Genomic DNA, 23,232 nt, shown 5'->3' with positions numbered 1-23,232 from the left:
GATTTGGAAAAATGAATGTACGGCCTGGATAAAACGCATACATCATAGTGGGCCAACACAACATCGTCCAGTAGCGAGTTGCTACTGACAGCGAAAGTAGGGCAAACCGCGTAATCTCAGAGAAAATTGGATGGTTATTATTCATTAACCGATGGTCCACCTTAGATGCAGCCGTGTGGTCCACTATAAGAGCGGACTGCGCTGACTCGAGGATCAGCGATGTTTATTTGGATTATCCTGGATTTGGGGCGGGGGAATGAATCTTTGTTGTGGGGACCGCAACATGACCGTCTTTAATCCCACACGAAGGTTTAAAAAATTTTTTTAAAAAAAAAAAATGAGAGAAAAGATGAAAAAAACACCAAGACAGATGCACTTTCCTTTGCACGTCTGGGATTCATTTTTAGCTTTTATATATATATTCTTGAGAAACTAAGCTCAAAGCACAAAGAAACTGTCGAAACGTGATGCACCTCTTTCTCCATCTCTGCTCTTTTTGTTTGGTTGTTTGGGTAACGGCAGCCGTTACTAGCTCCATGTATTTCCCTCGTTCTACACCAACAGACCCGATATTCTCTAGGATTGTCGCAATAAACGTGAAATATGTTGTATGTTGTATGAGTACCCTCCCAAAAGCCACTCTCCTTTGCTATTCTTAGCCATCTTTCTCTCCCTTGCATGCACCTGTCATCTCTCTCTCTCTCTCTCTCTCTCTCTCTCTCTCTCTCTCTCTCTCATTTCCTCTCTTCTTCATACTTTCATAGCTGTTGACAGATTTTCTTTTTAATGCTCTATTCAAAAGAGATATAAATGCATTGTTTTATTCAAGATGCATCAACCCCCTCAGACCATTTCTTGCAGCATTCACTCACTCAACTGATGCGAGATTATACATCACTGTAAAAGCTTTCTTTTGCTTCTTTAACAGCTGCTGACATTCTTCTACTTCCTTCTCTAGGCAGGGGTAAATGAAGCTCTAGCTAATACTTAGCAAAGCGTCTGCAGAGATCCTGCTTCTTGGCCTTCTGTTTTTTCTGTTCTTGTATCGAAATGCCTCATAGGCAAATGAAAGATCTCCCAGAGAAGCACGTGGTTTCCAAGAAACCACTGCAGAACTCCATGAATCAGCAGAGAGCCACATCCCAAAATCTTCAGAGCTTTGAGGTTTCAATGCAAGATGTTAAGAAGAGTATTGGGAGGAGGAGGGGAAGAGGTAGAGGGAAGGGCGCCCAAATGGAGAGGATTGCTGAGGCGGTGGTCGATGGTCTCGATGTGGGGCCTCCGGTTTCAAGCAAAGGGCTCAGATTTCATCAACGTCCTGGGTATGGCCAAGTGGGTACCAAGTGCATCGTCAAAGCCAACCATTTCCTTGCTGAGTTACCCGACAAGGACTTAATCCAATATGACGTGAGTCTTTTTTTTTTTTTTTTTTTTTCTGGCTCTGATAATTCTAAATGATGGTAATATGTTTAGATTCATATGGAGCCCAAGGTTTGGAAATGCTCCGATTTTTGGTCTAATTGAGATTTTCTGCATGGATACTACTGCAGGTTACTATTACTCCTGAAGTAGCATCTCGAAATGTGAACAGAGCTATCATGGCCCAGTTAGTGAAGGTTTACAGAGCAACTGATTTGGGTATGAGGCTTCCTGCTTATGATGGAAGGAAGAGTCTTTATACAGCTGGGTTGCTGCCTTTTAGCTCAAAGGAGTTCTACATCAAGATTGTTGATGAAGACGATGGATTTGGCATTGCAAGGTCAGTTAATTTTCTATTCTTTTATTGCAGTGCCTTGCTTGTTGTTTTCCTTGTTTAAACATTTGATTTGATCGCTGGTGATTGGAATTTCTGGATTACATATATAACTTTGTTCTCCAAATTCCATGAGTTATTAAATATAATATATTTATGTATGAAGAGAGAGGGAGTTTAAGGTGGCGATCAAATTTGTGGCCCGGGCTGACCTGCATCACTTACGTCAGTTTCTTGCTGGAAAGCAAGCTGATGCGCCTCAAGAGGCTCTACAGGTTCTTGATATTGTCTTGAGGGAACTATCAAGCCATAGGTATGTGGTTTTACCATTGTTATTATCCATAAATAATAATTTGACATGTGGGTTTAAGCACATTATAATTCTTCTGCACTAATATGCCTTTAGGTATATGTCGATTGGGAGGTCTTTCTATTCTCCTGATATCAGAAAACCACAGAGGCTGGGTGATGGGTTACAATCATGGTGTGGCTTCTACCAAAGCATACGCCCAACTCAAATGGGCTTGTCTCTCAATATTGGTAGGGGTCTTCCACTTATATATATATATATATATATATATATATTGTTTTTCTATTACTGCTAATTGAATTTCTATTTCTCTATTTACATCCAACTAATAGTTTCTTTGGATAAATTTCATTTTTCAGACATGTCTTCAACAGCTTTTATTGAACCACTCCCTGTAATCGAGTTTGTAGTTCAAATTTTGGGTAAAGATGCATTGTCCAGGCCACTCTCTGATGCTGACCGAATTAAGGTATGGCTATATTGTGGTCTGAGGAAACTGAGAATTAGTTTTCATAGTGATAGACATGAATGCCTGCATGTCTATGTTTTCGACACAATTGCAAACTTCATCATTTCTGCTGTTTATATTTGGACAATTGCAATCTTCGTCACTATGAATATTTGATTGATGGCTGCTTTATAAGCTAATGTAAGAGCTTGATCTAGTGTAGGATTCAATATTTTTGTACTTAATCTATAGACCTGTCAGGCTCTATCATGAAAACCAACTCATTGTGTTTATTAATGTTGCACAGATTAAGAAGGCCCTTAGAGGTGTCAAAGTCGAAGTCACGCACAGAGGAAACGTGCGGCGGAAATATCGAATTTCAGGGTTGACATCGCAGCCCACGAGGGAGCTAATGTATGGCAATTTTCTGTACATTCTTGTTTACTCTTCGTTTCATGTGGGTTTTGTCATCTTTTTTCATGGTGTCAAAGCATCTTAGGATCTTTGTTTCTTAGCTCACATTTGTGAGCAATGCATTGATCATTTTTGCACTATCCAAATGAGTCTGTTATAAGCAGATGACAACCTTACTAGACAAAATGATAAACTCCTTCAGAGTTGATGCACCTCTTTGAATAGCCTAATCGGCTCAGATTCTTACCAATTATTCCAAAAAAGAAAAAAGAAGAGGTTATTCTATCTTTGAAATTTTTTCAGTGACATTTTAAAATAATCATGCTTGTCTCATTGCTTACATATAATTTCTGTTATATTATTGGAAGGACATGCCAAATTCTTTTGATCAAGGAACACTACAACTTGTAATGCAGGCTATTATTTCTATAAGTACTTGCCAAAACCTAATGGTCACTCAGCCTTGCAGTTTCTGTTCATGGCTGCCTCAGGACAATGTTGTGGAGCCTCTGGGATTGAAGATTTGTGCATCACGTGCTATTCACTTTAAAGGCTCAGCCAGAACTTTAAGATTAATCAGAAGCTGAATTTATGCCTCTGGCTTGTGCTCCAGTGTCCTGTTTCATTACTTGTTTCTTGTTTTCCTGATTTCATATCCTTTTGGTAGCATTATATTGCTCAGATTGCCTTTGACATTGAGATCTGGTTTTAACTTTAAACACCATTCTTGTTAGCGCATATTTTAAGACAATAAAAGATTAAATTGCCAATTGGATTTCCTAATCTCTTATGCCATGTAATTGATACTTAATTATGAACGCTCATCTTTTGCCATTGTCAGATATCATGGTACTTAAATTTATTATTATATTGAAATCCAACATCCCTTGCACTTGCATAGCACGTTCCATACAGACTTGCACATGTTCCAGCATGGAACTTGTTGAATATCTGAGTTGCTCATCAGTTAGGCCCCACATGGGGATGCATTGGTCCAAATATAAGGCCAATACTCTCATTATGTAGGTCGGTATGGATGAAATAAATGAGTGGCTATCAAAGAGTTGGTTTAGCCCTCAATGTTGTCCCATACAGATGTAGAGCGGGTGGCAGACACTTTCATGTCCAAGAGGGACTAGGAAGTGATCCAGACTGTCAAAACATTAAAACAGGCGTATCTCGCAAACCAGAATGAGTTATTCGACATACCATATGTGATTTTGAGGTAGGAGAAGCTACTTTAGCCACCCAACCCTGCTATGCTGGGTTGCCCACGCCGAATTTTCAAGATTCCATCAGATCGACGGTCAAAATTCCATTTTATTTTCGTTTTTACTATTTATAGTAAGTTTTAGTTTGAGCTTTAGGAGTTGTGTCCAACATGAAAAGTTCTTAGAAAAATTAGGAGAGTAACATGGTTAAGCCAAATAGGATACTATTTTTTGGCCAAAACCCATGAAGTCTAGTAGGAATCATGACCGTCCATAAATAGTAAGTTTACTATTTGTAGTAAATCATGAATTTTAGGGAGCTTGAGTTGGAGTTTGATTCTGAAACTTCTCCAAGGTTTGGTATCACTATTTAAAGGGTTGTAAATTCATTTTTATCATCTATCAATCAATTTTTGAATTTCAAGAAGTTATTTCTATTTTCTTATTTTCCCTCGTGGATTCGAGGTATCTCTCCAAGGAGTCCAGATAAGTTCTGTGTATTTGGAGTAGTTATTCCCCTTGAGGAAGACGGTGATCAACCTCATCATGTTCATCCCTGCGTCACATACGCTAGTCCGCCTACTAAATGCATTGGTGTTTTCTTTGTGGCCATGGCATTTACTTGGTGGGCCCATCTGATTGATGCTTGAATGATCTGCATCTGTGAGTTGCAAACGTCATAATGTAATTATTGTCACATAAGTGTGTGCTATAGTGATGTTAAATATAAAAGAAAACGGTTGTCGTATGTTCATCATAAAATTGATATGGGTATTTATGTGATTATATATCCTTGCTAGCTGTGTTGAAAACCATTTATTACATAAAGAGTGCCTTCATATGTGTTTTGGTCAACACATCAGCTCGTATCTGGCGTGCATTCTTGACATGTATACTTTTTTTCTCTAGAACTAAATGTGTCCTTCTCACCCAGATTTTACTAATTCTCACTCTTTCATCCCACAGTTTCCCTGTCGATGATCAAATGAACATGAAATCAGTCATTGAATACTTCCAAGAGATGTATGGATTTACCATTCGGCACTCTCATCTTCCATGCCTTCAAGTAGGAAATCAAAAGAAGGCAAATTATTTGCCAATGGAGGTGGGCACAATATCTTTAACATGTTCCAACATATAATCATTTCATTTTTGTTCTCTCAGGTTAGGTTTTATGTCCAATGTCCAGGCTTGCAAGATTGTTGAAGGACAACGGTATACAAAAAGATTGAACGAGAAGCAGATCACGTCCCTGCTTAAAGTTACTTGCCAGAGACCCAGGGAACAAGAAATGGACATTTTGCAGGTCTCCAATTCTAATCCTTGATGTGAACCTACTTTCTGAAACAAAAATCACACATCTACATTCCAAGTCCTTTCCAGGAAACTATTTTTCTGAAAACTGTACAGACACCAAGAGTTTCAAAACATTACTGTTACCTTTTATGATGAAAGTAACACACTTACCTTATTGGTGCTCTGTAATGCTTGAAAGTGAATGTTACTCACTGGATTTCCTTTTTCCATCTTGCCCATTTTCAGACAGTTCATCAGAATGGATATGACGAAGATCCCTATGCGAAAGAGTTTGGGATCAATATCACTGATAGGCTTGCTTCTGTTGAAGCTCGAGTTCTACCTGCCCCTTGGGTAAAGTGCAAATTAACCAGTTGAAGAATCATTTTTAAATGTATCGTGTTCTTTCATGTTTTTATGTAATTATGAAACTCTTGACTGTTGCTTGTTTCTGTTATTTTGTTTTCTAAAGCTGAAATACCATGATACTGGCAAAGAAAAAGACTGTTTGCCTCAGGTCGGTCAGTGGAATATGAAGAACAAGGTACTTTTATTTCTACCTTGGAAATCCCATTTTAAAATATATAACCTAACCCACTTTTTTTTTAAAATTATAAACTGTTCGAGATTTTGATCTACTTTTATGTATATTATGTTTACTTCAATGCAGAAAATGATAAATGGAAGCACTGTAAACTACTGGGCTTGTATCAACTTTTCACGGAGCGTTCAAGAAAGTACTGCTCGTGGCTTTTGCCAGGAGCTGGCGCAGATGTGCCAAGTCTCTGGCATGGTAAACCTTCTTCAATGGTCTTCTTCGAAATTAACTTCTGGTTCAACTGAACTTGATTCCTTAGGCAAAACAATGGAACTAAACTTGATATCCTTGACTGATCAATGCAGGAATTTAGCCGTGAACCTGTTATTCCAATCTATTTGGCAAGGCCTGATCAAGTAGAGAAGGCCCTGAAATATGTATATAATGCAGCAATGAACAAGCTCAAAGGAAAAGAGTTGGAGCTACTTTTAGCCATTCTTCCAGACAACAATGGCTCTTTGTATGGTATGTTTGTGCCTGTGGTAGTTACTTCTTTCCAGTAATCTGAAAATTGTCATTTTTCAACTGTAGATTCCTCATTACATGCCCTATGCTCACAAATACCAGGGTGTCATACAGCTCTGACTAAATGAATGTGGTCCCTCTGGACTCTGTGTTCAGGTGATCTCAAACGGATTTGTGAAACAGACCTGGGATTGATATCGCAGTGCTGTCTAACAAAGCATGTTTTCAGGATCAGCAAACAATACCTGGCAAATGTATCGCTTAAAATAAATGTCAAAGTAAGTTCTTTCATGCTTTTTATCTTCTTTTAAAGATGTCTCTAAATTTGTGTAATATTCACCATCTGAATTTTGTTTGTTTGCATGGTTTTTTATCTTTATTATAGATGGGTGGAAGAAATACAGTGCTTTTAGATGCTTTAAGTTGGAGAATTCCATTAGTCAGTGATATACCGACCATCATATTTGGAGCAGATGTAACTCATCCGGAGACAGGAGAAGACTCCAGTCCATCCATTGCAGCCGTAATGATAAATAAGTCTATGTTACTTTGATGATGAGACGTAATAGGATGTGATGCTGATAATCCGTGAATGCAGGTCGTTGCTTCCCAAGACTGGCCTGAAGTCACAAAATATGCGGGGCTGGTGTGTGCTCAAGCTCATCGACAGGAGCTTATTCAGGACTTGTTCAAGACCTGGCATGATCCTCAGCGTGGTACAGTTGCTGGTGGTATGATAAGGTATACAGCTTTATCACTTCAATATGCGTGGAAATATTATTCTACGTCTTTATTTATTAATTTTTGCATGAATATATGACCATTTAAAAAAAAAAAAAAAAAAAAAAACAATATGCATCACTGTATGCAGATGGTTGAACAGTAAAAAAAGCATAATTTAAATGATGTTGTGTTTCTAAACAAACCAATTACAATTATTTGGATACTTGCTGAACTCTCCTTCTAATTGGTGCCTTTTTATTTCCTTTTCATTCACAGCTTTGCCATTCCACTTTCTAATACCTGAAATATTTCTATTAAGAACATTTTGATGGTCTTTCTTGTCACATTCTATTGCATTTCTTTAAGTTGTTAGAGAGGTTCTTCTCATCTTGATCTACAGCATACTTGTCTTATTCTGGTGAAGAGCTTGTCAAATAACTGTCAACATGCTTATTCTCACTTTTCAGCTACTGTTGCAACATAGTTCTACTAAAATTCTTTTATTACAGGGAGCTTTTAATGTCCTTCAGAAAGGCAACCGGACAGAAACCATTGAGGATTATCTTTTACAGGTATTTGAATCCAGCTATCCTTGCGATACTACAGTTTCTTATTTTGTATATTCTTTGGGTGAGACCAGAGGAGACTTGCCTTGTATGAATATTCCAGTCCAGTGAAGAATGAACCCGAATACTTCTTATCGTTCCTCTATTTTGATGTCCTCAATCCTCCTTGTTGCAGAGATGGTGTCAGTGAAGGGCAGTTCTATCAAGTCTTGCTATATGAACTAGATGCCATCCGGAAGGTTAGTCGTTGTCCAATCCATGCACTAAGCTTCTGTCTGTTTACACTTGGGTGCTTATTCGCTGATTTCTCTAGGCTTGCGCATCCTTAGAACCTAATTACCAGCCCCCAGTAACCTTTGTGGTGGTCCAAAAACGTCATCACACAAGACTGTTTGCGAATAATCATAAGGACAGAAGTAGCACTGACAAGAGCGGAAACATCTTACCTGGTAAGTACCTTGTCTCTTCTGATACTTTCAAAGGGTTGTGTTCTGGTTTTGTAAATGTTGAAAATTTCTCTCAGTTACTAAAGTTTCATTATTACAGGCACTGTGGTGGATTCTAAGATCTGTCATCCTACGGAGTTCGATTTCTACCTTTGCAGTCATGCTGGAATCCAGGTATTGTGCTTAATTGTTTTGAAGATGAATTGAACTGCCATCAATAAGACTTCTTGGGTCGAATGTTCAATGGCTTGATTATTCATTTGAGTTTTTTAGGAGATCATCTCAATATGTAAATTTATGAGATGCTTTTAGAATCTTTATGTTGGAAAAAAAAAGAAGAAAAGAGTGTGTCAATGCATCATAGAGTGACCTCTAGCAATATTTCATACAAACCTAGACTCTAATTCAAACTAAATAGCAGGAAAATGCTATATTTGGAGTATATGCATGTTTTTACTTTTACTATGGTTCTCCCTCAAGACACTATTCCACTTGTTTTTAACTTTTGTTTCTTTCTTCTTCTTTTTATCCCCTTTTTTTTTTTTTTTTAAAGATCACCATTCCCACTTCTATTATTGTGCTCTTAATAAAATGGGTCAGGGAAATCGTTCTTCTCCCTAAGGCCTGTTTGATTTTCCATGTTACATGTAAATCCTTGGTAAATAAGTATTTATTACTTTTTCACCTATTTTGAAAATGGGTGAGTAGTTCTACCTCGAAAACTGGTCAAAAAATATTGACTTAAATTTGTGAGCCCCATTGTCATGTATATGATATATCCACGACGTCCATCGGTTTTATCATAACATTTTGGGGTATGAGCTGAAAAATGAGGCAGAGCCAATGCTCAAGTGGCCCACATGAAAGGAAACAGTGGCTGTAATCTGTCCACCGTTGAAAGTTATTTCCTTCACTAGGCCCACATTTAGGTTTATTTGTCATCTAACCGGTTCATAAGGTCATGCAAACATGGATTAGGGGAAAATACAAATATCAGCTTGACCCAAAACTTCTTGGGGCCTCAAGAAGTTTTTAACGGTAGGCGTTCGATTCCCACTATTTCCTGTGGTGTAGTCCACTTGGGCTTTGGATCTGCCCCATTTTTGGGCGCGTCCCCCAAATTCAGCTGCCATTACGAATGGACAGTGTGGATATGCCATGTACATCATGGTGGGCCCCACATTTATTTTGCAAATATCTCAATTTTAGTGTTAAAAAGTAGGCCCTCACTGTCTGCATTGGGAAAGATGCAGTAATTACCTAAGTAAATAATTATTACCCATTTACAAGGTAATTACAGTGGTAGGCGTTCAATTCCCACTATTTCCTGTGGTGTAGTCCACTTGGGCTTTGGTTCTGCCTCATTTTTGGGCGCATCCCCCAAATTCAGCTGCCATAACGAATGGACAGTGTGGATAAGCCACATACATCATGGTGGGCCCCACATTTATTTTGCAAATATCTCAATTTTAGTGTTAAAAAGTAGGCCCTCACTGTCTGCATTGGGAAAGATGCAGTAATTACCTAAGTAAATAATTATTACCCATTTACAAGGTAATTACAGTTGACATGAAAAATTAAATAGGCCCTAACTTTCCCCAAATCTCTCTCTTCAATATCCGGTACCCATGACAATGAAATTATAAAAAATTTCATGTTCAACAGTGCTATTAGGAGGAATCTTTGTTTACCCTCTCCTTTTTGCCTAATGGTGATGTATTAACCGGTTCCCAGCCTGGGTAAAGGAGGGTACTCCAAGTGATTTGTTGTATTACCTTGTTTCTATTACTCAAAAGGATGGAGAGATCGATCAAAAATGCAAATGTGCTGCATACAACCCAAGGGAGAATGGGACTTGGGTGCTTTATCAACTCTGACAAAACTACAGAAAACAATAGCAGGAAAATCATTGTCGTGTTCCAAGACATTCTAATTTTAAGAATTGTCATGTTAGTTGTGTTACCAGAAAAGTTTATTGACCCTTTTTCTCCACCTGGTAGTCATGTGACAGTGGGCCCTAGCCCAGGTGGAGGGTTTATGACATGTAGGCAGCTGGTCACTGAACTTTTGCTATCCAATCATGGGAGTTCCTATTTCAAATCTAATAGTTAGGAGATTCCTCCAAGCGGTTTGTTTTGTTAATTTAGGCCTCTTATTCAGAAGGTTGGAGAATTTGATGAGGATATTGCCAATAGAATTTGAGCTGGTGGTCGAAGTGGAGATGCCCTTCTGGGGTGTGGCGTGAATTGTGATCTCCACATGCCCACAAAACTTCAGTGAAATTTTTATTGTATAATCATTCAAGTGGACACAACAGGGGGTAGAGTATTGAGTGGTTGGAAGGTGAGCTGAGCTGAAGGGTTGTGGGAATGAGCATGGTTAGATGGATCTATAGGAAGAGATTGGGAAGTATAGAAAATGAGATCATTTTTAGTAGCTAGTAGTCTCATTAAAATATAAAATGCTTGAGAGCAGATTCAGATGGTCCAATCATTATGTGAGGAAGACTAAAGATGATGACTCCAATAAGAACTTTGGTTGATGGACCCAGAAAGAGGATCAGATGAACACCTATGAGGACTTGGATTGATGTGGTGAGAAGGGATCTAAAGGCTTGTTCACTTACAGTGGGTTGTGCCTTATGAATTATTATTAAAACATGATTTGTAAATCCAACTCCATAGCTAGGACAACACTATGATGATGATGACACTTTTTTGTATTTTGATATTGTGCTCATACGCACTCATGTTCTAACCATACAGGTTTAATATAAGGGCTGCAGCCCAGTGGTGCTGGTCATAAGCTGACAATGGTACTGGGAAGATGTGGGGTTCATGTGATGTCTTCAAACCATCCAATCCGTCTATTAGGTGCGACGCCTCATAAAACCTGAAGGACCCAAAACTCAGCCCAATACAAAACTAAGGGGGGCAACAAAAGGGAACAATCCAGGAGGGAACCCCCACCCTTGAATTTCACAGGGGCCACCTGAGTCGCGAAACATCCTGAATTTTTTCCCAACCCTTCATCTCGACTGGATGAAGGGTATGGATGGCCTTGATTACATATACATTACTTGATGAGCCCCCAATGCTAATAAACAATAGGCATTCCCTCTCAATGTGTTCTCTATGATTGGATCAGGATGATTTTTGTGCCCCGGAGGTTTTCTGTGATTACCCATCTTATGGATGGATTCGATTCGGGGAAAACATCCTTGGGCCATGCATCTGCTTGGTACCACTGTAGCTTATGGTGGTACTGCTAACACTAGAATGGCCCTTTTTATGTAAATCGTGTCATGTTGGTCTTTTTTTCTTTTTTTTCCACATCTTATTCTTTTATGCACTGATATTCTTGAAAGTTGTAACTATGTATTTTTCCATGTCATCACTTGAGGGTTGACTCACTGTATAGATTCTCACAGAAACGTTTGGTTCTTTTGCTCACTAGAAACATGATTTTTTCTTTCCTCATTCTTGTGTGCGTGTGTTTATTTTTTGTATATTTGATTATGTTTGGAAATGGCATTATGTAGGGAACCAGTCGACCAGCTCACTATCATGTTCTATGGGACGAGAACAATTTCACTGCAGATGAAATGCAGTCTTTGACAAATAACCTCTGTTACACGTAAACTCCTCCCTCTGGTGCTGAATTTTCTCTTTTCACATTTGCATTACATCTTTGGTGATTTTAATTAATTGTTTCTTTATCGCAGGTATGCTCGGTGCACACGATCTGTTTCTGTAGGTAGGTTTTCTGAATAAATGCATCCCATGTTCGATAACTCAGTAAGTCTATATGGTTTTGTCGCATTCCTTGCACTGAGTCAAAAAGACCGATTTCACAGTGGCAGCTAGCATTATAGTAGGTAGTGTGTGGCGGTTATGCTGCCCAATTGCAAGTCCTCCAGATTGCTGATTATTTTTTTTATTTTTATTTTTTGGTTAAATTTGAGCAGTGCCTCCTGCATATTATGCTCACTTAGCTGCATTTCGAGCTCGATTTTACATGGAGCCGGACCTACCTGACAACACAGCATCAAGAAACACATGTGCATCGAATGGAAATGGGTCATGCGTGAGACAGCTGCCTGCATTGAAAGAGAAGGTGAAGAGGGTGATGTTTTACTGCTGAAAAAAGGATAACCATGTACATGATGAAAGTTGTATTTTATATTGTAGAGCTATGGTGTATTACAATTTTTGAGTGTTTTAAAGTTCTTTCGTAGCTAGTTCTACCTTCTAATCTAATAGTTCTTCCTCTAGGGGATTAAGTAGTAGATTGTTAATTACTTCACCAAAACTGTACACTGAACTGTGTGGGTGTATATTTGGATGTCAGTCTGTACAGGTTGCTTCTCTAGCGTGGCCCAAAATGCACAGCCATTTGGGAGGGGAGTAACCCAGGGAAGTATTTTGGTCAGTTTCGATCTGGGTGTTCATCCAAATGCATCATGTCTGATGTATGCATTTGAAGAGCAATTCCAACCGTTTGATTGATTGGGCATCTCTTCAAGCACTTGAAAATGAAAATACTCTTATGGAAATGCAGGTCCTTGTGACTACTGGGTTTGGTGCCCAAGCTCAGGGGTCGTCTGATGCCTGTAAAGTGCTCAAGTAGGAATCTGTGTACGGGTAATTAGATTACAGGGGCCGTTTGGATGGGTTTATCTAACTGTAATCAGATTGCAGGGTGTAATCTGATTACAGTTTTTAGCCAAAATATGAAATATGAGAAAAAAGTCAGGTTTTAGATTGCAGGTAAAGGAGGTAAAAGGGATTTCAGGCAATAATTATAAATTTTGAAAATTTTCAGAGTAGGAAGAGTTGCAAATCATCTTCCAGCAGTTATGAGGACCTCAATGGAAAGATGAATATGAAAAAGAAGACAAACATCTCCCTCTTCCTCTTCGTTATCGTTCTTAGGGTTGAAACTTCTCGTACGTTGGGATGTTGTCAAACCTTAGTGCTGTTTGAATTAGTGGGCTCACTTCTTTACCCCACCATAAAATTGGCCACATGTTTTATGGATTTGGGCTTGTACCAATGATTTATCTTATATGAAAACTGTCCTTCAATTATTTTTAAAGGATTTACCTAAATATAGGCTACAAACAGATTTCAAGTTATCCGAACACAGACAATTATTTTCTGTAATTAAATTATAACTTTATTATAGCTTGAAGCCAAACAGAATTGCATGTAAATGCTTTACACGTAGAATCAGACTACAACTTAATAACTTAATAGGCATCCAAACGACCCCTAAACTTCATCAGCTATTATATGGGTGGGTCTCCCTCGGAGGACATGACATAATATAAGAAAACAATAACAAAAACTGCTGTTGGCAACACTGGATGAGAATTGGAAAGAGATATGTTGCAGGGGAGACTGACTGACTGGATAGAATCACTGAAAAATCCTCCGAAAGCCCTATCTTTCAAATAGGAACCTTCTAAAAACAAGGAACTTCCTCCGCTGTAAGGATGCTGTTGAAGATTATTGAGTGTGCTGGTCTGCTCATCCGGGGGTTCAGATATGTACGTACGATGACAAGTCTGATTGAAGTCATCCACTATTTGGATGTTGTGGCACGCTTGGTGAATGGCGCGTGTGATTTCTCTAGGAGATGATCATCATGGTGGGCCCACCTTAAGCATGGTTGAGATGAAACGTGTTGGCGACTAAGTTAGTTTGCGCCGGGAGATGTGCACTGGGTTGTAGGCAATCATTTCTCGAGTTAGCTCCTAAGTTACTTTTAGGAAGATTGACGCAGGGATGAACGTGATGATGTCGAGCACGCACCATCTTCCTCAAGGATAGAGCTTCAATGATTGAAACAAATGAGTCTACAACCCAATAGGGATACCAAGTCTTAGGAAAAAATTTAGCAAATTTTCTATTTATTGTAAGTATCTTACGTGGCTAAGCCACGTTATTTTCTTAATTTTTCAAAATATTTTTCATTTCATGTTGACAACTCCTAGAGCCCAGCCAATGAAGAGTTACAATCAAACCAAAACTTCCTAAAAATAGTAAAAATGGAATTGCATATGGAATTTGACTGTCGATATGATGGAATCTCGCAAATTCGGAGTGGACAACCCGGCTATGATGGGTTGATTGGCTAAAGTAGCTCGTCCTACCCCAAAACCTTATATGGTACAACGAGTAATTCCAGTTTGCAGTTTGCCTGTGTTAAGGTTTGCAATATGCCTGTTTTAAGGTTCTGGTCTCAATGACTTCAGCCTCTGAACGGGCCTTCTTTGATCCATCTTGGAAATGAAAGTGTCCACAACCTGCTCTATATCTACAGTTCGAGTTTTTGGTTTGTACAACTGAACTGAACTGAGGCCATGGTTCAGTGATCTAAACCCTCGATAGACAAGCCTTATCATGGATGGACAGTTGCCGTGAATTCCCAACGTTGGAAGATGCAAGCTATATAATATCTGGCCATTTTATTGATTTAAAAACTTCCAAAAGGTTTGTCCACATTGTCCTACTTTTGCAGTGGGTCACCTTTATGATGGGCCGACCTTCTGCACGGCTTGGATGTCCTGAAAAACGTGCAGAACGGTAAGCATAGGGTCACCAAATAACTGATCATTTCATATTATGGGTTATGATCTCCAGATGTATCATGTGATCCAAACCGTTGAGCTGATGGGCCTCACCATGGTTTGGATTGTGGGAAAGGACACTGGAAATATCTCGGACTCGAAAGGCCCAACACGGTGATATTAAAGCCTACAAAATACACGGTGAGATTTGGCATTTCGACTTGGACGAAGGATTTTACTAGTGATGGGGAGTTTATTGATACGCTGCCAGAGAATGATGATTGATACGCAGGCACTCAGAATTTGTGGGCACATGATAACTCACATTGAACTGTTCAAATTTCATAATCCGTAGTTAGTTCACTCCATCCATCAATTTTACCAGATAATTTTAAGGCTTCAGCTAAAACTATGCATATCCAGAGCTCAAGTGGACCACACCACAGGAGACTGAATTAAACTTTTATTGTTGAAAAATTCTTAGGGGCTGCAGAAGTTTTTGATCAAGTTAATATTTGTTTTTTCCCTTCTTCCTGGTCCGTGTGATCTTATGAACAGGTTGGATAACAAATAAACATCACTGTGGGTCCTAGCAAAGTTTCACCGGTAGCACTCATTATTTTCATTGTTTCTGTAGTGTGGTCCCCTTGAACTTTGGATATTTTTCAATTTTGGGATAACTACTAAAATGAGCTGTAAAAACGGATGGACGGCATAGACAAGCCACATACATTTATGGGAAGCGGATTACGCAGTAACTCAATATGCTTGGCGTACTGTGTAAACTCTGTGAGGTCCACCATAATTTATGTATTTTATCCGCTCCATCCATTCATCTCTCGTATAAATTTAGGGCTTGAAAACAAAAATAAAGCATATACAATGTTCATATAGATCACACCACAGGAAAAACAGAAGTTATGGATCAAGCTTATATTTGTGTTTTCGGTTCATCCGTGCCCGTGTGATATTGAGAACAAGTTGGATTACAAATAAATATCACTGTGGGGCCTAGCAAGGTTTCAATGGTGAAAATCATTATCCCCACTGTCTCAAATAGTATGATCCGCTGGATCTTTGGATTGCTTCAATTTTGAGCTCAGCTTGATGTATGTATTTTGTTTCCACACCGTCCATCCGTTTTTCCAGATCATTTTAGAGCTAATGCAAAAAAATGGAAATCCGAATCTCAGGTGGACCATACTCTAGGAAACAGTGGTGATTGAACGCCCAACCATTGAAAACTTCTCAGGGCCCACCTTAATATTTCCTTGGTGCTTATTTGTCATCCAATCTGTTGATGAGGTCTGGATGAAGGACAGAGAAAAAAAATCAGCTTGATCCAAAACTTTTGTGGCCCATTAATAGTCAAACATCACTATTTCCCATTATATTGTCGACCTTATAATTGGATTTGCTTCAATTTTGGGCGAATACCCTAAAGTGATCTGGAAAAACGGATGGACGGCGTGGATACTTAATACATGCATCCAGGTGGGCCCCACAGTAAGGGCCGGTGCGTCTTGGTTGTGTCCGGGACTCACTTAAATCCGCTTCCTCAGCAAACTGTCCATACATCTGCTGAAGCTCGCTCTCTCTCTCTTCAAATGGCGAGTTGCAGGCGAAACTACAGAGCTTCGTCCAAAGATCCTTCAATGCTTTCCAATTCAGGTGAGAAATTCCATATCTCTCTCTCAAATCCCTCTACCTTCATTGCTTCAAAAGTCCCGACTCTAGGAGAAAAATCTCAAGATCTGAGATGCAAAACACGCTCGATTCTCCGTCATTTTACTCGATCTCCGGAATCGATTCAAAACGACGCAGAGTTTCGACTGCATGTACTCAGATATACTCATTTCCGAGTTTTTGCAGCCGTTTCCTGCCATCGGCTGCCATCATCACCGATACTGATCTGAATGAGAAAATTAAATGGAAACCATTTGATTATCCATAATATCTAGTGATTTGATTTGATTTTCCTAGAAATTTACATGGCACTGTTAGGAGCACAGGATGTAGATTGAGATTCGTGCAGATTTTGATTTGGTAGGATATTAGTGAAAATATCAGTTTCGGGATACAAGATCTTGGAAAATTAGAGCGACGAATAGATATTTCAGTCGGCTGCTTGTCCGTACTTCAAAAGGATAAAGTTCAGCTTATTGTGAGTAATTTGTGAATGAATTCTGTTTTATTTATACCTAAGATCTCTACCACTCGCAGCTGCCATTGGAGCTGCTTGCCAATTAGAAAAATGCCTTTTTAGCATAGTCCTGTATGTTGTTCAGAAGATGATTCTTTTCGGTTGACGGATTATGATTTGCATGTGAAATGTGGTGATGTTAGTATTCCTTTCCGATGAAATGTTGGTGCTGATTTGATTAGTTTGTCTAGCGTGTGTGAGTTGGTCTTTTGGACGTGGTGCCGGCAATGCCACTCCTCAATAAAGTGTGGCAAGTCATCCACTGTACTCATGGCATGTTGATCTGGACCGTCCAACTTGTTGCTCCTACTATGGATGGAGCATAGTTGGAAAAAAACCCACTGATGGATAATGTTAACCCTCTGATTTTCCTATTGAATTTGGACTTCTTTCCATTTTCTTTTTAGCCATCCATTTGGTGGCCACCTATTTGATGGTCTGGATCGTTTGATCGTTGTGATTCTCGGGTCATTCTCAATCCAGAATGCCTCTAGCAGCATGGACACTGCAGGTTTGGCTTGCATGTAAGCCACTTGCAGTGGATGAGATTATGCTCCTCTCTCATCTTTCCTTTGTATGCTCTCCCCTCAACCATGATAGTATTGCCACTTCCCGAGTTGTCCGCACTGTGGAAGCGGATCTTTATCTCCTCACTTTGAAATCCTCCATCCATTTAGGATTGATTTTGAGGACCATCCCTATTCATGATTCCTGAGACATCTCCACATCCAAGCATAAAGCAGGCCCTTTTGAGCCATGCTGCTGTACCTGAAGAACCCACTGTCTCATCCACTGGAATAAACTTTGAACCCAGCCTACATGCAACGCCTAACTTTCTCTGAAGTTGTTGTCTGCTTCTCTCCAACAGTAACATGGAATAGGACAAGCACCAGTGCAATAACTTTAAGCTGTTAGAGACCCACTATGCCAGATCTGATATCTTTTCTCTGTCAAAATCTCCCTTCCCTACCAAACAAGTTTTGAGAAGAATCAGAAGATACCTCCTAAACGACACCAAAGGATCTTCCACAGGCCGCCTTTGTTTTCCCTCAAATCTTCTTCCATGCCCCCAATTTTCCTGCCAGCCTACTTCTCTGCAAACTTCAAAGAATGTCTTTCTTATCATTGACCTTTCTCTGAGATAGCACTACATCCCACGTAGCTAATGCTGAACATCAAGTTCCTGGTCTTTGGGATAAGGAGTTGGAAAAACCTTTCTCCCTAGCCTCAACCCACTTTTTGTCAACTCTGTTGTATTTAGCCGAATTGATCATCAAGGTCCGCCCCCAACCTTCTATCCACCCAATGTCTTGACAGTTTTCATCACCTCATCTAGTTAGAGAAACCTAACAAATGCAAAACATCTTAGCTTCCATGTGGCCTTGTTTTTTGAGATTACTGTTTCTGCAATCTTGCCATAATCCTTGAACAGAAGGATTATATCATTTGCCTTCCAGTTCAGGTCAAAACCAACCTCAGAAACAGTGACTGGTCCCTTCTTTCCATTGGTCTTCCTTTTGTTCTTCACTGGAATCCACCGGTCCATCTTCAGTCACCAAACAAGCCAACAGGCAACAGCAATGGCATCAACATCACATGTCACAGGAGCAAGGTCTGGCTTCTCTCCTTTTGCACGTAATTGACCATATAAACCTATTGAATCCCTTTCCAGCACTAACCCCACCTGGTAACTGCATAATTGCAGCTGGTAATGACTATACACATTACGTTCTCATTGGCTGTGTAGTTCGAATAATTTGTCATATTACACTTTAGCCACTCCTTATTGATATCTTTCTGCATTATTTTAGCTCTTACCTGAGTATATCAGCCCTCAATATCTATTTTTGGGTAATATGAGTCATCTCACAGTACTGAATAGCTGCTTGACACACATGAGTAAAAGCCTGGATTCTTTTTCTCAATTCAACATCTGTTGTATGTCAAAAATTCATCTTTAGGCAATGTTCTGAATGACCCTTAAAATCCATATGGGAAGGTTGTTTTTGTTTATTTATTTATTCAGTGAAGTATGACCACACCTGTGACTATGACAATTTAACTCACAAATTCAAACTGCTATGGGACAGACCTCAGCCTAATGTTGTTTCATTTATGCAGGTAGCGGAGTCTGTATGATGAGCAATGCATGGAGAGATGACCAACACCCGTCCTTTATCAATTTCATCTCATCCTTCCTCAGTGCAAATTCATACCGACTCAATTTCCTTCCCATTGCTCCTGTAGTTACCTTCTTTACCTGACTACTATTTCCTGCTACTGGTTCATTGCTCAAGCTTCATAGCTGTGAAAATGTAGGATTTCATTTTCAACAATGGAGGACTATCAGTAGCCTTTGTCTTCATAACAAATTGGGACTGTGACAATGCGTCCTCAATCTTTAGCAGGTAGCTGGTCCATGCTATTATTTCAAGTTTCTGTTCATTGGTTCATTTGACAATCATGTTATGCAGAATCCAAAACTTGAAGAGGCAGTTTGGGCATTTCCATGTTGTTGTCACTCTCCCAACCAAGGAGCGAAATGATTCATTTGTTAGTTCTTACTTCAAGTGAGTTGTCAAACTCAATCTGTGGATTAGAAGTTTATTTCTGTGGATTATCTCTGAAGAATGCTTATTGGTGATTCTGGCAAAGGTATGGTATGGAGCTTGGCAGGCCAACATTCATGCCAGTTCAGGACCTTGAGATGGGATTTGAGAAGATAGTGAAGATAGCACACGTTTGTGGGGGTAAAATCACCAGTCTCTATAATTTAGTTGAAGACCCTCTGGAATTCCCTACTCAAATATCTCCACCATTCACTTGCAGTATGCAAACGGCAAGATGTCATCCCCAAGTTGAAGGCTGAGGTCAGCTAGTGTCCTGAACTTATCTTTGTTGTTTCTATTCCCCTGATTTTTTTTTTCATCAAGATGTAGTTGAAAGATGTGTATTTTGTTCTTGAAGCGTGAACAGTTGGTGCAGAGGATGGAGACATTCCTTAAAGTGGTCACTTCGATACCTGGGATTGACAACCACGACGTGAATGCGGTAATTCATGTTACCTTTCTTCCATAACCAAGTTTGCATGAGTCAGCCTGCAGTTATAACTTGATACTTCTTAGGCATGTTTTTATGTATTTGTAGGATTAGTTGGCATTAGAGGTTCTCTGAGGCATACTGTTGGAGTTTGGCAAATAGCCATCTAACTTAGATGATCGCACTGTCCGTTTCCTATAATGCATCATCTTTTGGAGCAGTAACTACATGTCTTCACCTCTTTTCTTTTCTTTTCTATTTTTCTTTCTCCTTTGTCCAGCTGATTCATGCTATTGGTTCCATAGAAGCAATATCCAAAGCATCCAAGGGATTCATTTTGGAAAATACAGATCTTTCAGCGGATAAGGCAGAAATGGTTGTAAGGTTTTTCAAAGATCCGAAGTATTATCTCTCTCCAAAAATCAATTGATCAAATTGAGGTATGAACTATTCGTATACACAGATGAAGAAGGAAAAACAATAATAGATCTGGTTTGCTGTTTCTTTTTGGTAGTAGCTTTGACTTGCTTTTTTTTGTTTTGACATCCACCAGTCTATCCCAGTGAATAACAACTTTGGATTAAAATTTTCTCCACTGTTTCTTGGAACCCCCCCCCCCCCCCAAAAAAAAAAAAAAAAAAGAAAGAAATAAAGACAAAAAAAAAAAAAAAGAAAGAAAAGAAAAGAAAGAAAAACAAAAGATAACAAAAGAAAAGAAAAGGTCGGGAGATGTTCTGCCGCTTTTGCTTTCAATATTTAGTCATTGCCGTAGAACTTATAGCACCCTTCATTCACACGCTGGGAGATGCTCAATGGACTTAGTAGTTAATACATATCTTAGATGCCATTGTAGGTTATTTTGGATTAGGTCTGAACATTGAAAATTAGAAACTTATTTATTTCTCAAACTTCATTTTGTTCTTGATTTTAATTTTGTCTAAAGGATGCATTTGGATGCCACTTGAATTGCACTAATCCATGACCCCCCCCCCCCTGGAATGGTCCAGTTTATATAGGCACCATGGAGTTGACCGTTGCTAGGTGGCCATCAATGGTTTAGAACGTTTGAAAATGTTTCTGACCGTTGATCATTAATTTGAGCCGTTTCTGATCGTCGGATCGAAAGATCTGACCGTTGGATCATCATAGCCCGTCCGTTTTCGAACCGTTGTGGCTTTTAAGGCTGCTAGCCGCTTTAAAAAACGGCTAACCATTTTGGATTAACAATTCGACCATTCTCAGTGGCCTATAAAACCCCGACTCATTTCAAACCCCTCTCACCTGGACTCATATAAGATCACTCACGCCGTCTTGTAACGATTCGCGTAAGGTCGCCAGGGAGCGACCACTATGTATCACTACACTTACAAAGTGTGCCAACTAGCACCACTACAGTCACACTGCTCATACCCGTGCTCAAGCCAGCACACGTTCCAGTGCACAAAAGCACACACTGCACTTTTCATTTGAAAATTTCCAAAAAGCGTTTTGGCGGCAAAATGAAAATCCCAAAAATTTTCAAATATTTTTCATTTTCTAAAATCAAATTTCAACAATTCTCACATTAGGTTTTCAATCATGACAAGTGGGGCCTATGATTTGGTCCAACCACTGGTTTTTTGCATCCAAGCTGATGGACCATGCCTAAAAGTACTCCTTGGTAACCTTGTAGATTTCTCGCCTAAACTACATATAGACAGGTTTTTTTTTTTTTTTTTTAATGATAAATTTATTAAAGAAAAAAGAAAGTTATTTGAGAGGTAGGAAATCTCCAACCACAAGGGGTGTTTGGATGGAGTAGAACTAAAATGTGGATATGGAAAATTCACATGGTATCCTTAGGAAGTGGGAAAAAAAGAAAAACACCTATACAGATTTTTCTTCGGCTGTTTGTTTTGTATTCTAGTTTTACATGGATTCCTCCAACCATCATGATCACCTTGTGCACCTTCTTCACTTAAAAAATAAATTTGACATGATTTTTGAGAGAAACGAATGTGTAATATTTTCGAGGAAAAGATGGGGAATGGATAAGGGCTGGATTCACTACAAAGCTTTATAGAGTAGACAATTCCTATGAGGGCATTTTCATCCAATGCAAAATATCTCTTTCCTAAATGGTAGGATTCCATTTACATCTTTTGAGGCATGTCTTCCCACAATGTACTCTCACTTTGTGGGGTCTACCTATGATGTGCACGTAGAATCCAAACCATGCATATGATCAATCATCTCATCCTCACCATACATCCAAAAAATCATCTTGACCCAAATTTTGAGGGTCACGCATCACATGTGGAAGTTTTGGTTGTAGGCGTCATCCTTCCTATTGTGTTTATTATTCCTTATGGTGTGGCCCACAGGAGCTACAGATGAGGTTGGATCTTGGCACATATAACTAACATGGCTGGAGAACCTAGATGCATGTTCCATTCCACTATAGAAGATGGTGGGCCCCACGCAACTCGAACACACTGTCAGCATGAGAAAAAAATGAAAAAACATCTAGAAAGAGCTAGAAGCATCAAGAAATACCTAAAATCACTAAAGAAAAACACACCTAGAAGTAATTAAAAATATCCAAAAACACTCAAAAACACCCAATACGGTAAAAATGCTTGGAAAAAATCAAGAAGCACTAGGGCTATCAATGGGCCGGGCATGGGGTTGGTCTCGGCCTGAATTTTTAAATGCTATTAAAAAAATTCTGATTTTTTTAGGCACGAGCTTGGCCCATCAACACTCTTAAGAAACACCCACAAATACCAAGAAACATAAAAAATAAAAATAAAAATAAAAATACTTGTAAGCATCGAGAAACTCCTAGAAATACTAAAAAACACCCATTAACCAAAAACACTAAGACAACACTACAAAACACCTAGATAATACCAAGAAACATTGATAAACACTAAGAAATACTTAAAATAATACCTAAAAATATCACAAATATCAAAAAACACTCACAAACCCTAAGAAAAAAAAAATCATGAAACACCTAAAAACTAATAGAAACATCCATAAATATCAAGAAATCCCAACAAACATGCAGAAACACCAAAAAATACTAACAAACACAGACAAAAAAATAATAATCCAAAAACACTAAGAAACATTCATAAACGCCAAAAAAAAAAAAAGACCAACAAAAACACTTATAAAAATCAAGAAACACTCATAAGCACT

The 23,232-nt window shown here is 39.0% G+C and overlaps 2 protein-coding genes across 6 annotated transcripts; both read left to right on the top strand.

Annotated features, from left to right (window-relative positions):
* The first annotated feature begins 448 nt into the window (after positions 1-448).
* LOC131223284 (protein argonaute PNH1-like) lies at positions 449-12,470 on the top strand. 2 transcript variants are annotated; one of them, XM_058218631.1, is made up of 22 exons: positions 451-1,407; positions 1,551-1,759; positions 1,920-2,066; positions 2,160-2,293; positions 2,423-2,532; positions 2,819-2,925; positions 5,103-5,241; positions 5,326-5,442; positions 5,679-5,786; positions 5,905-5,976; positions 6,103-6,225; positions 6,336-6,495; positions 6,652-6,773; positions 6,881-7,018; positions 7,094-7,236; positions 7,728-7,790; positions 7,960-8,023; positions 8,098-8,233; positions 8,331-8,404; positions 11,772-11,866; positions 11,955-11,986; positions 12,198-12,470. In XM_058218631.1, exons 1-22 carry the CDS (start codon positions 1,051-1,053, stop codon positions 12,371-12,373), a joined length of 2,826 nt encoding a protein of 941 aa, XP_058074614.1. In that variant the 5' UTR covers positions 451-1,050; the 3' UTR covers positions 12,374-12,470. The 2 variants fall into 2 exon arrangements, with proteins under 2 accessions (XP_058074615.1, XP_058074614.1); XM_058218632.1 differs by lacking the exon at positions 5,103-5,241 and having other exon boundaries at positions 449-1,407; positions 5,301-5,442.
* Positions 12,471-16,362: 3,892 nt separating this feature from the next.
* Positions 16,363-20,641, top strand: LOC131223286 (protein PARTING DANCERS homolog). Of its 4 annotated transcripts, none has more exons than XM_058218635.1 (8): positions 16,363-16,475; positions 19,129-19,250; positions 19,327-19,415; positions 19,482-19,577; positions 19,663-19,757; positions 19,837-19,877; positions 19,993-20,058; positions 20,327-20,641. In XM_058218635.1, exons 1-8 carry the CDS (start codon positions 16,412-16,414, stop codon positions 20,474-20,476), a joined length of 723 nt encoding a protein of 240 aa, XP_058074618.1. In that variant the 5' UTR covers positions 16,363-16,411; the 3' UTR covers positions 20,477-20,641. The 4 variants fall into 4 exon arrangements, with proteins under 4 accessions (XP_058074618.1, XP_058074617.1, XP_058074616.1 ...); XM_058218634.1 differs by having other exon boundaries at positions 19,984-20,058; XM_058218633.1 differs by having other exon boundaries at positions 19,975-20,058.
* Positions 20,642-23,232: the final 2,591 nt, after the last annotated feature.

Source organism: Magnolia sinica, chromosome 13 (assembly GCF_029962835.1).
Source record: "Magnolia sinica isolate HGM2019 chromosome 13, MsV1, whole genome shotgun sequence".
Lineage (NCBI taxonomy): Eukaryota > Viridiplantae > Streptophyta > Magnoliopsida > Magnoliales > Magnoliaceae > Magnolia > Magnolia sinica.
Note: the sequence above shows the minus strand (reverse complement) of the source record. Positions and strands in the feature narration are given on the sequence as shown.

Coding starts and splice junctions, on each gene's coding strand:
- LOC131223284 (XM_058218631.1), top strand. CDS start 1,051: ATGCCTCATAGGCAAATGAAAGATCTCCCAGAGAAGCACGTGGTTTCC. Junction 2,926..5,102: donor CAGCCCACGAGGGAGCTAAT/GTATGGCAATTT, acceptor TTCATCCCACAG/TTTCCCTGTCGATGATCAAA. Junction 5,787..5,904: donor GAGTTCTACCTGCCCCTTGG/GTAAAGTGCAAA, acceptor TGTTTTCTAAAG/CTGAAATACCATGATACTGG.
- LOC131223286 (XM_058218633.1), top strand. CDS start 16,412: ATGGCGAGTTGCAGGCGAAACTACAGAGCTTCGTCCAAAGATCCTTCA. Junction 19,416..19,481: donor GCGTCCTCAATCTTTAGCAG/GTAGCTGGTCCA, acceptor CATGTTATGCAG/AATCCAAAACTTGAAGAGGC. Junction 19,578..19,662: donor TTTGTTAGTTCTTACTTCAA/GTGAGTTGTCAA, acceptor ATTCTGGCAAAG/GTATGGTATGGAGCTTGGCA.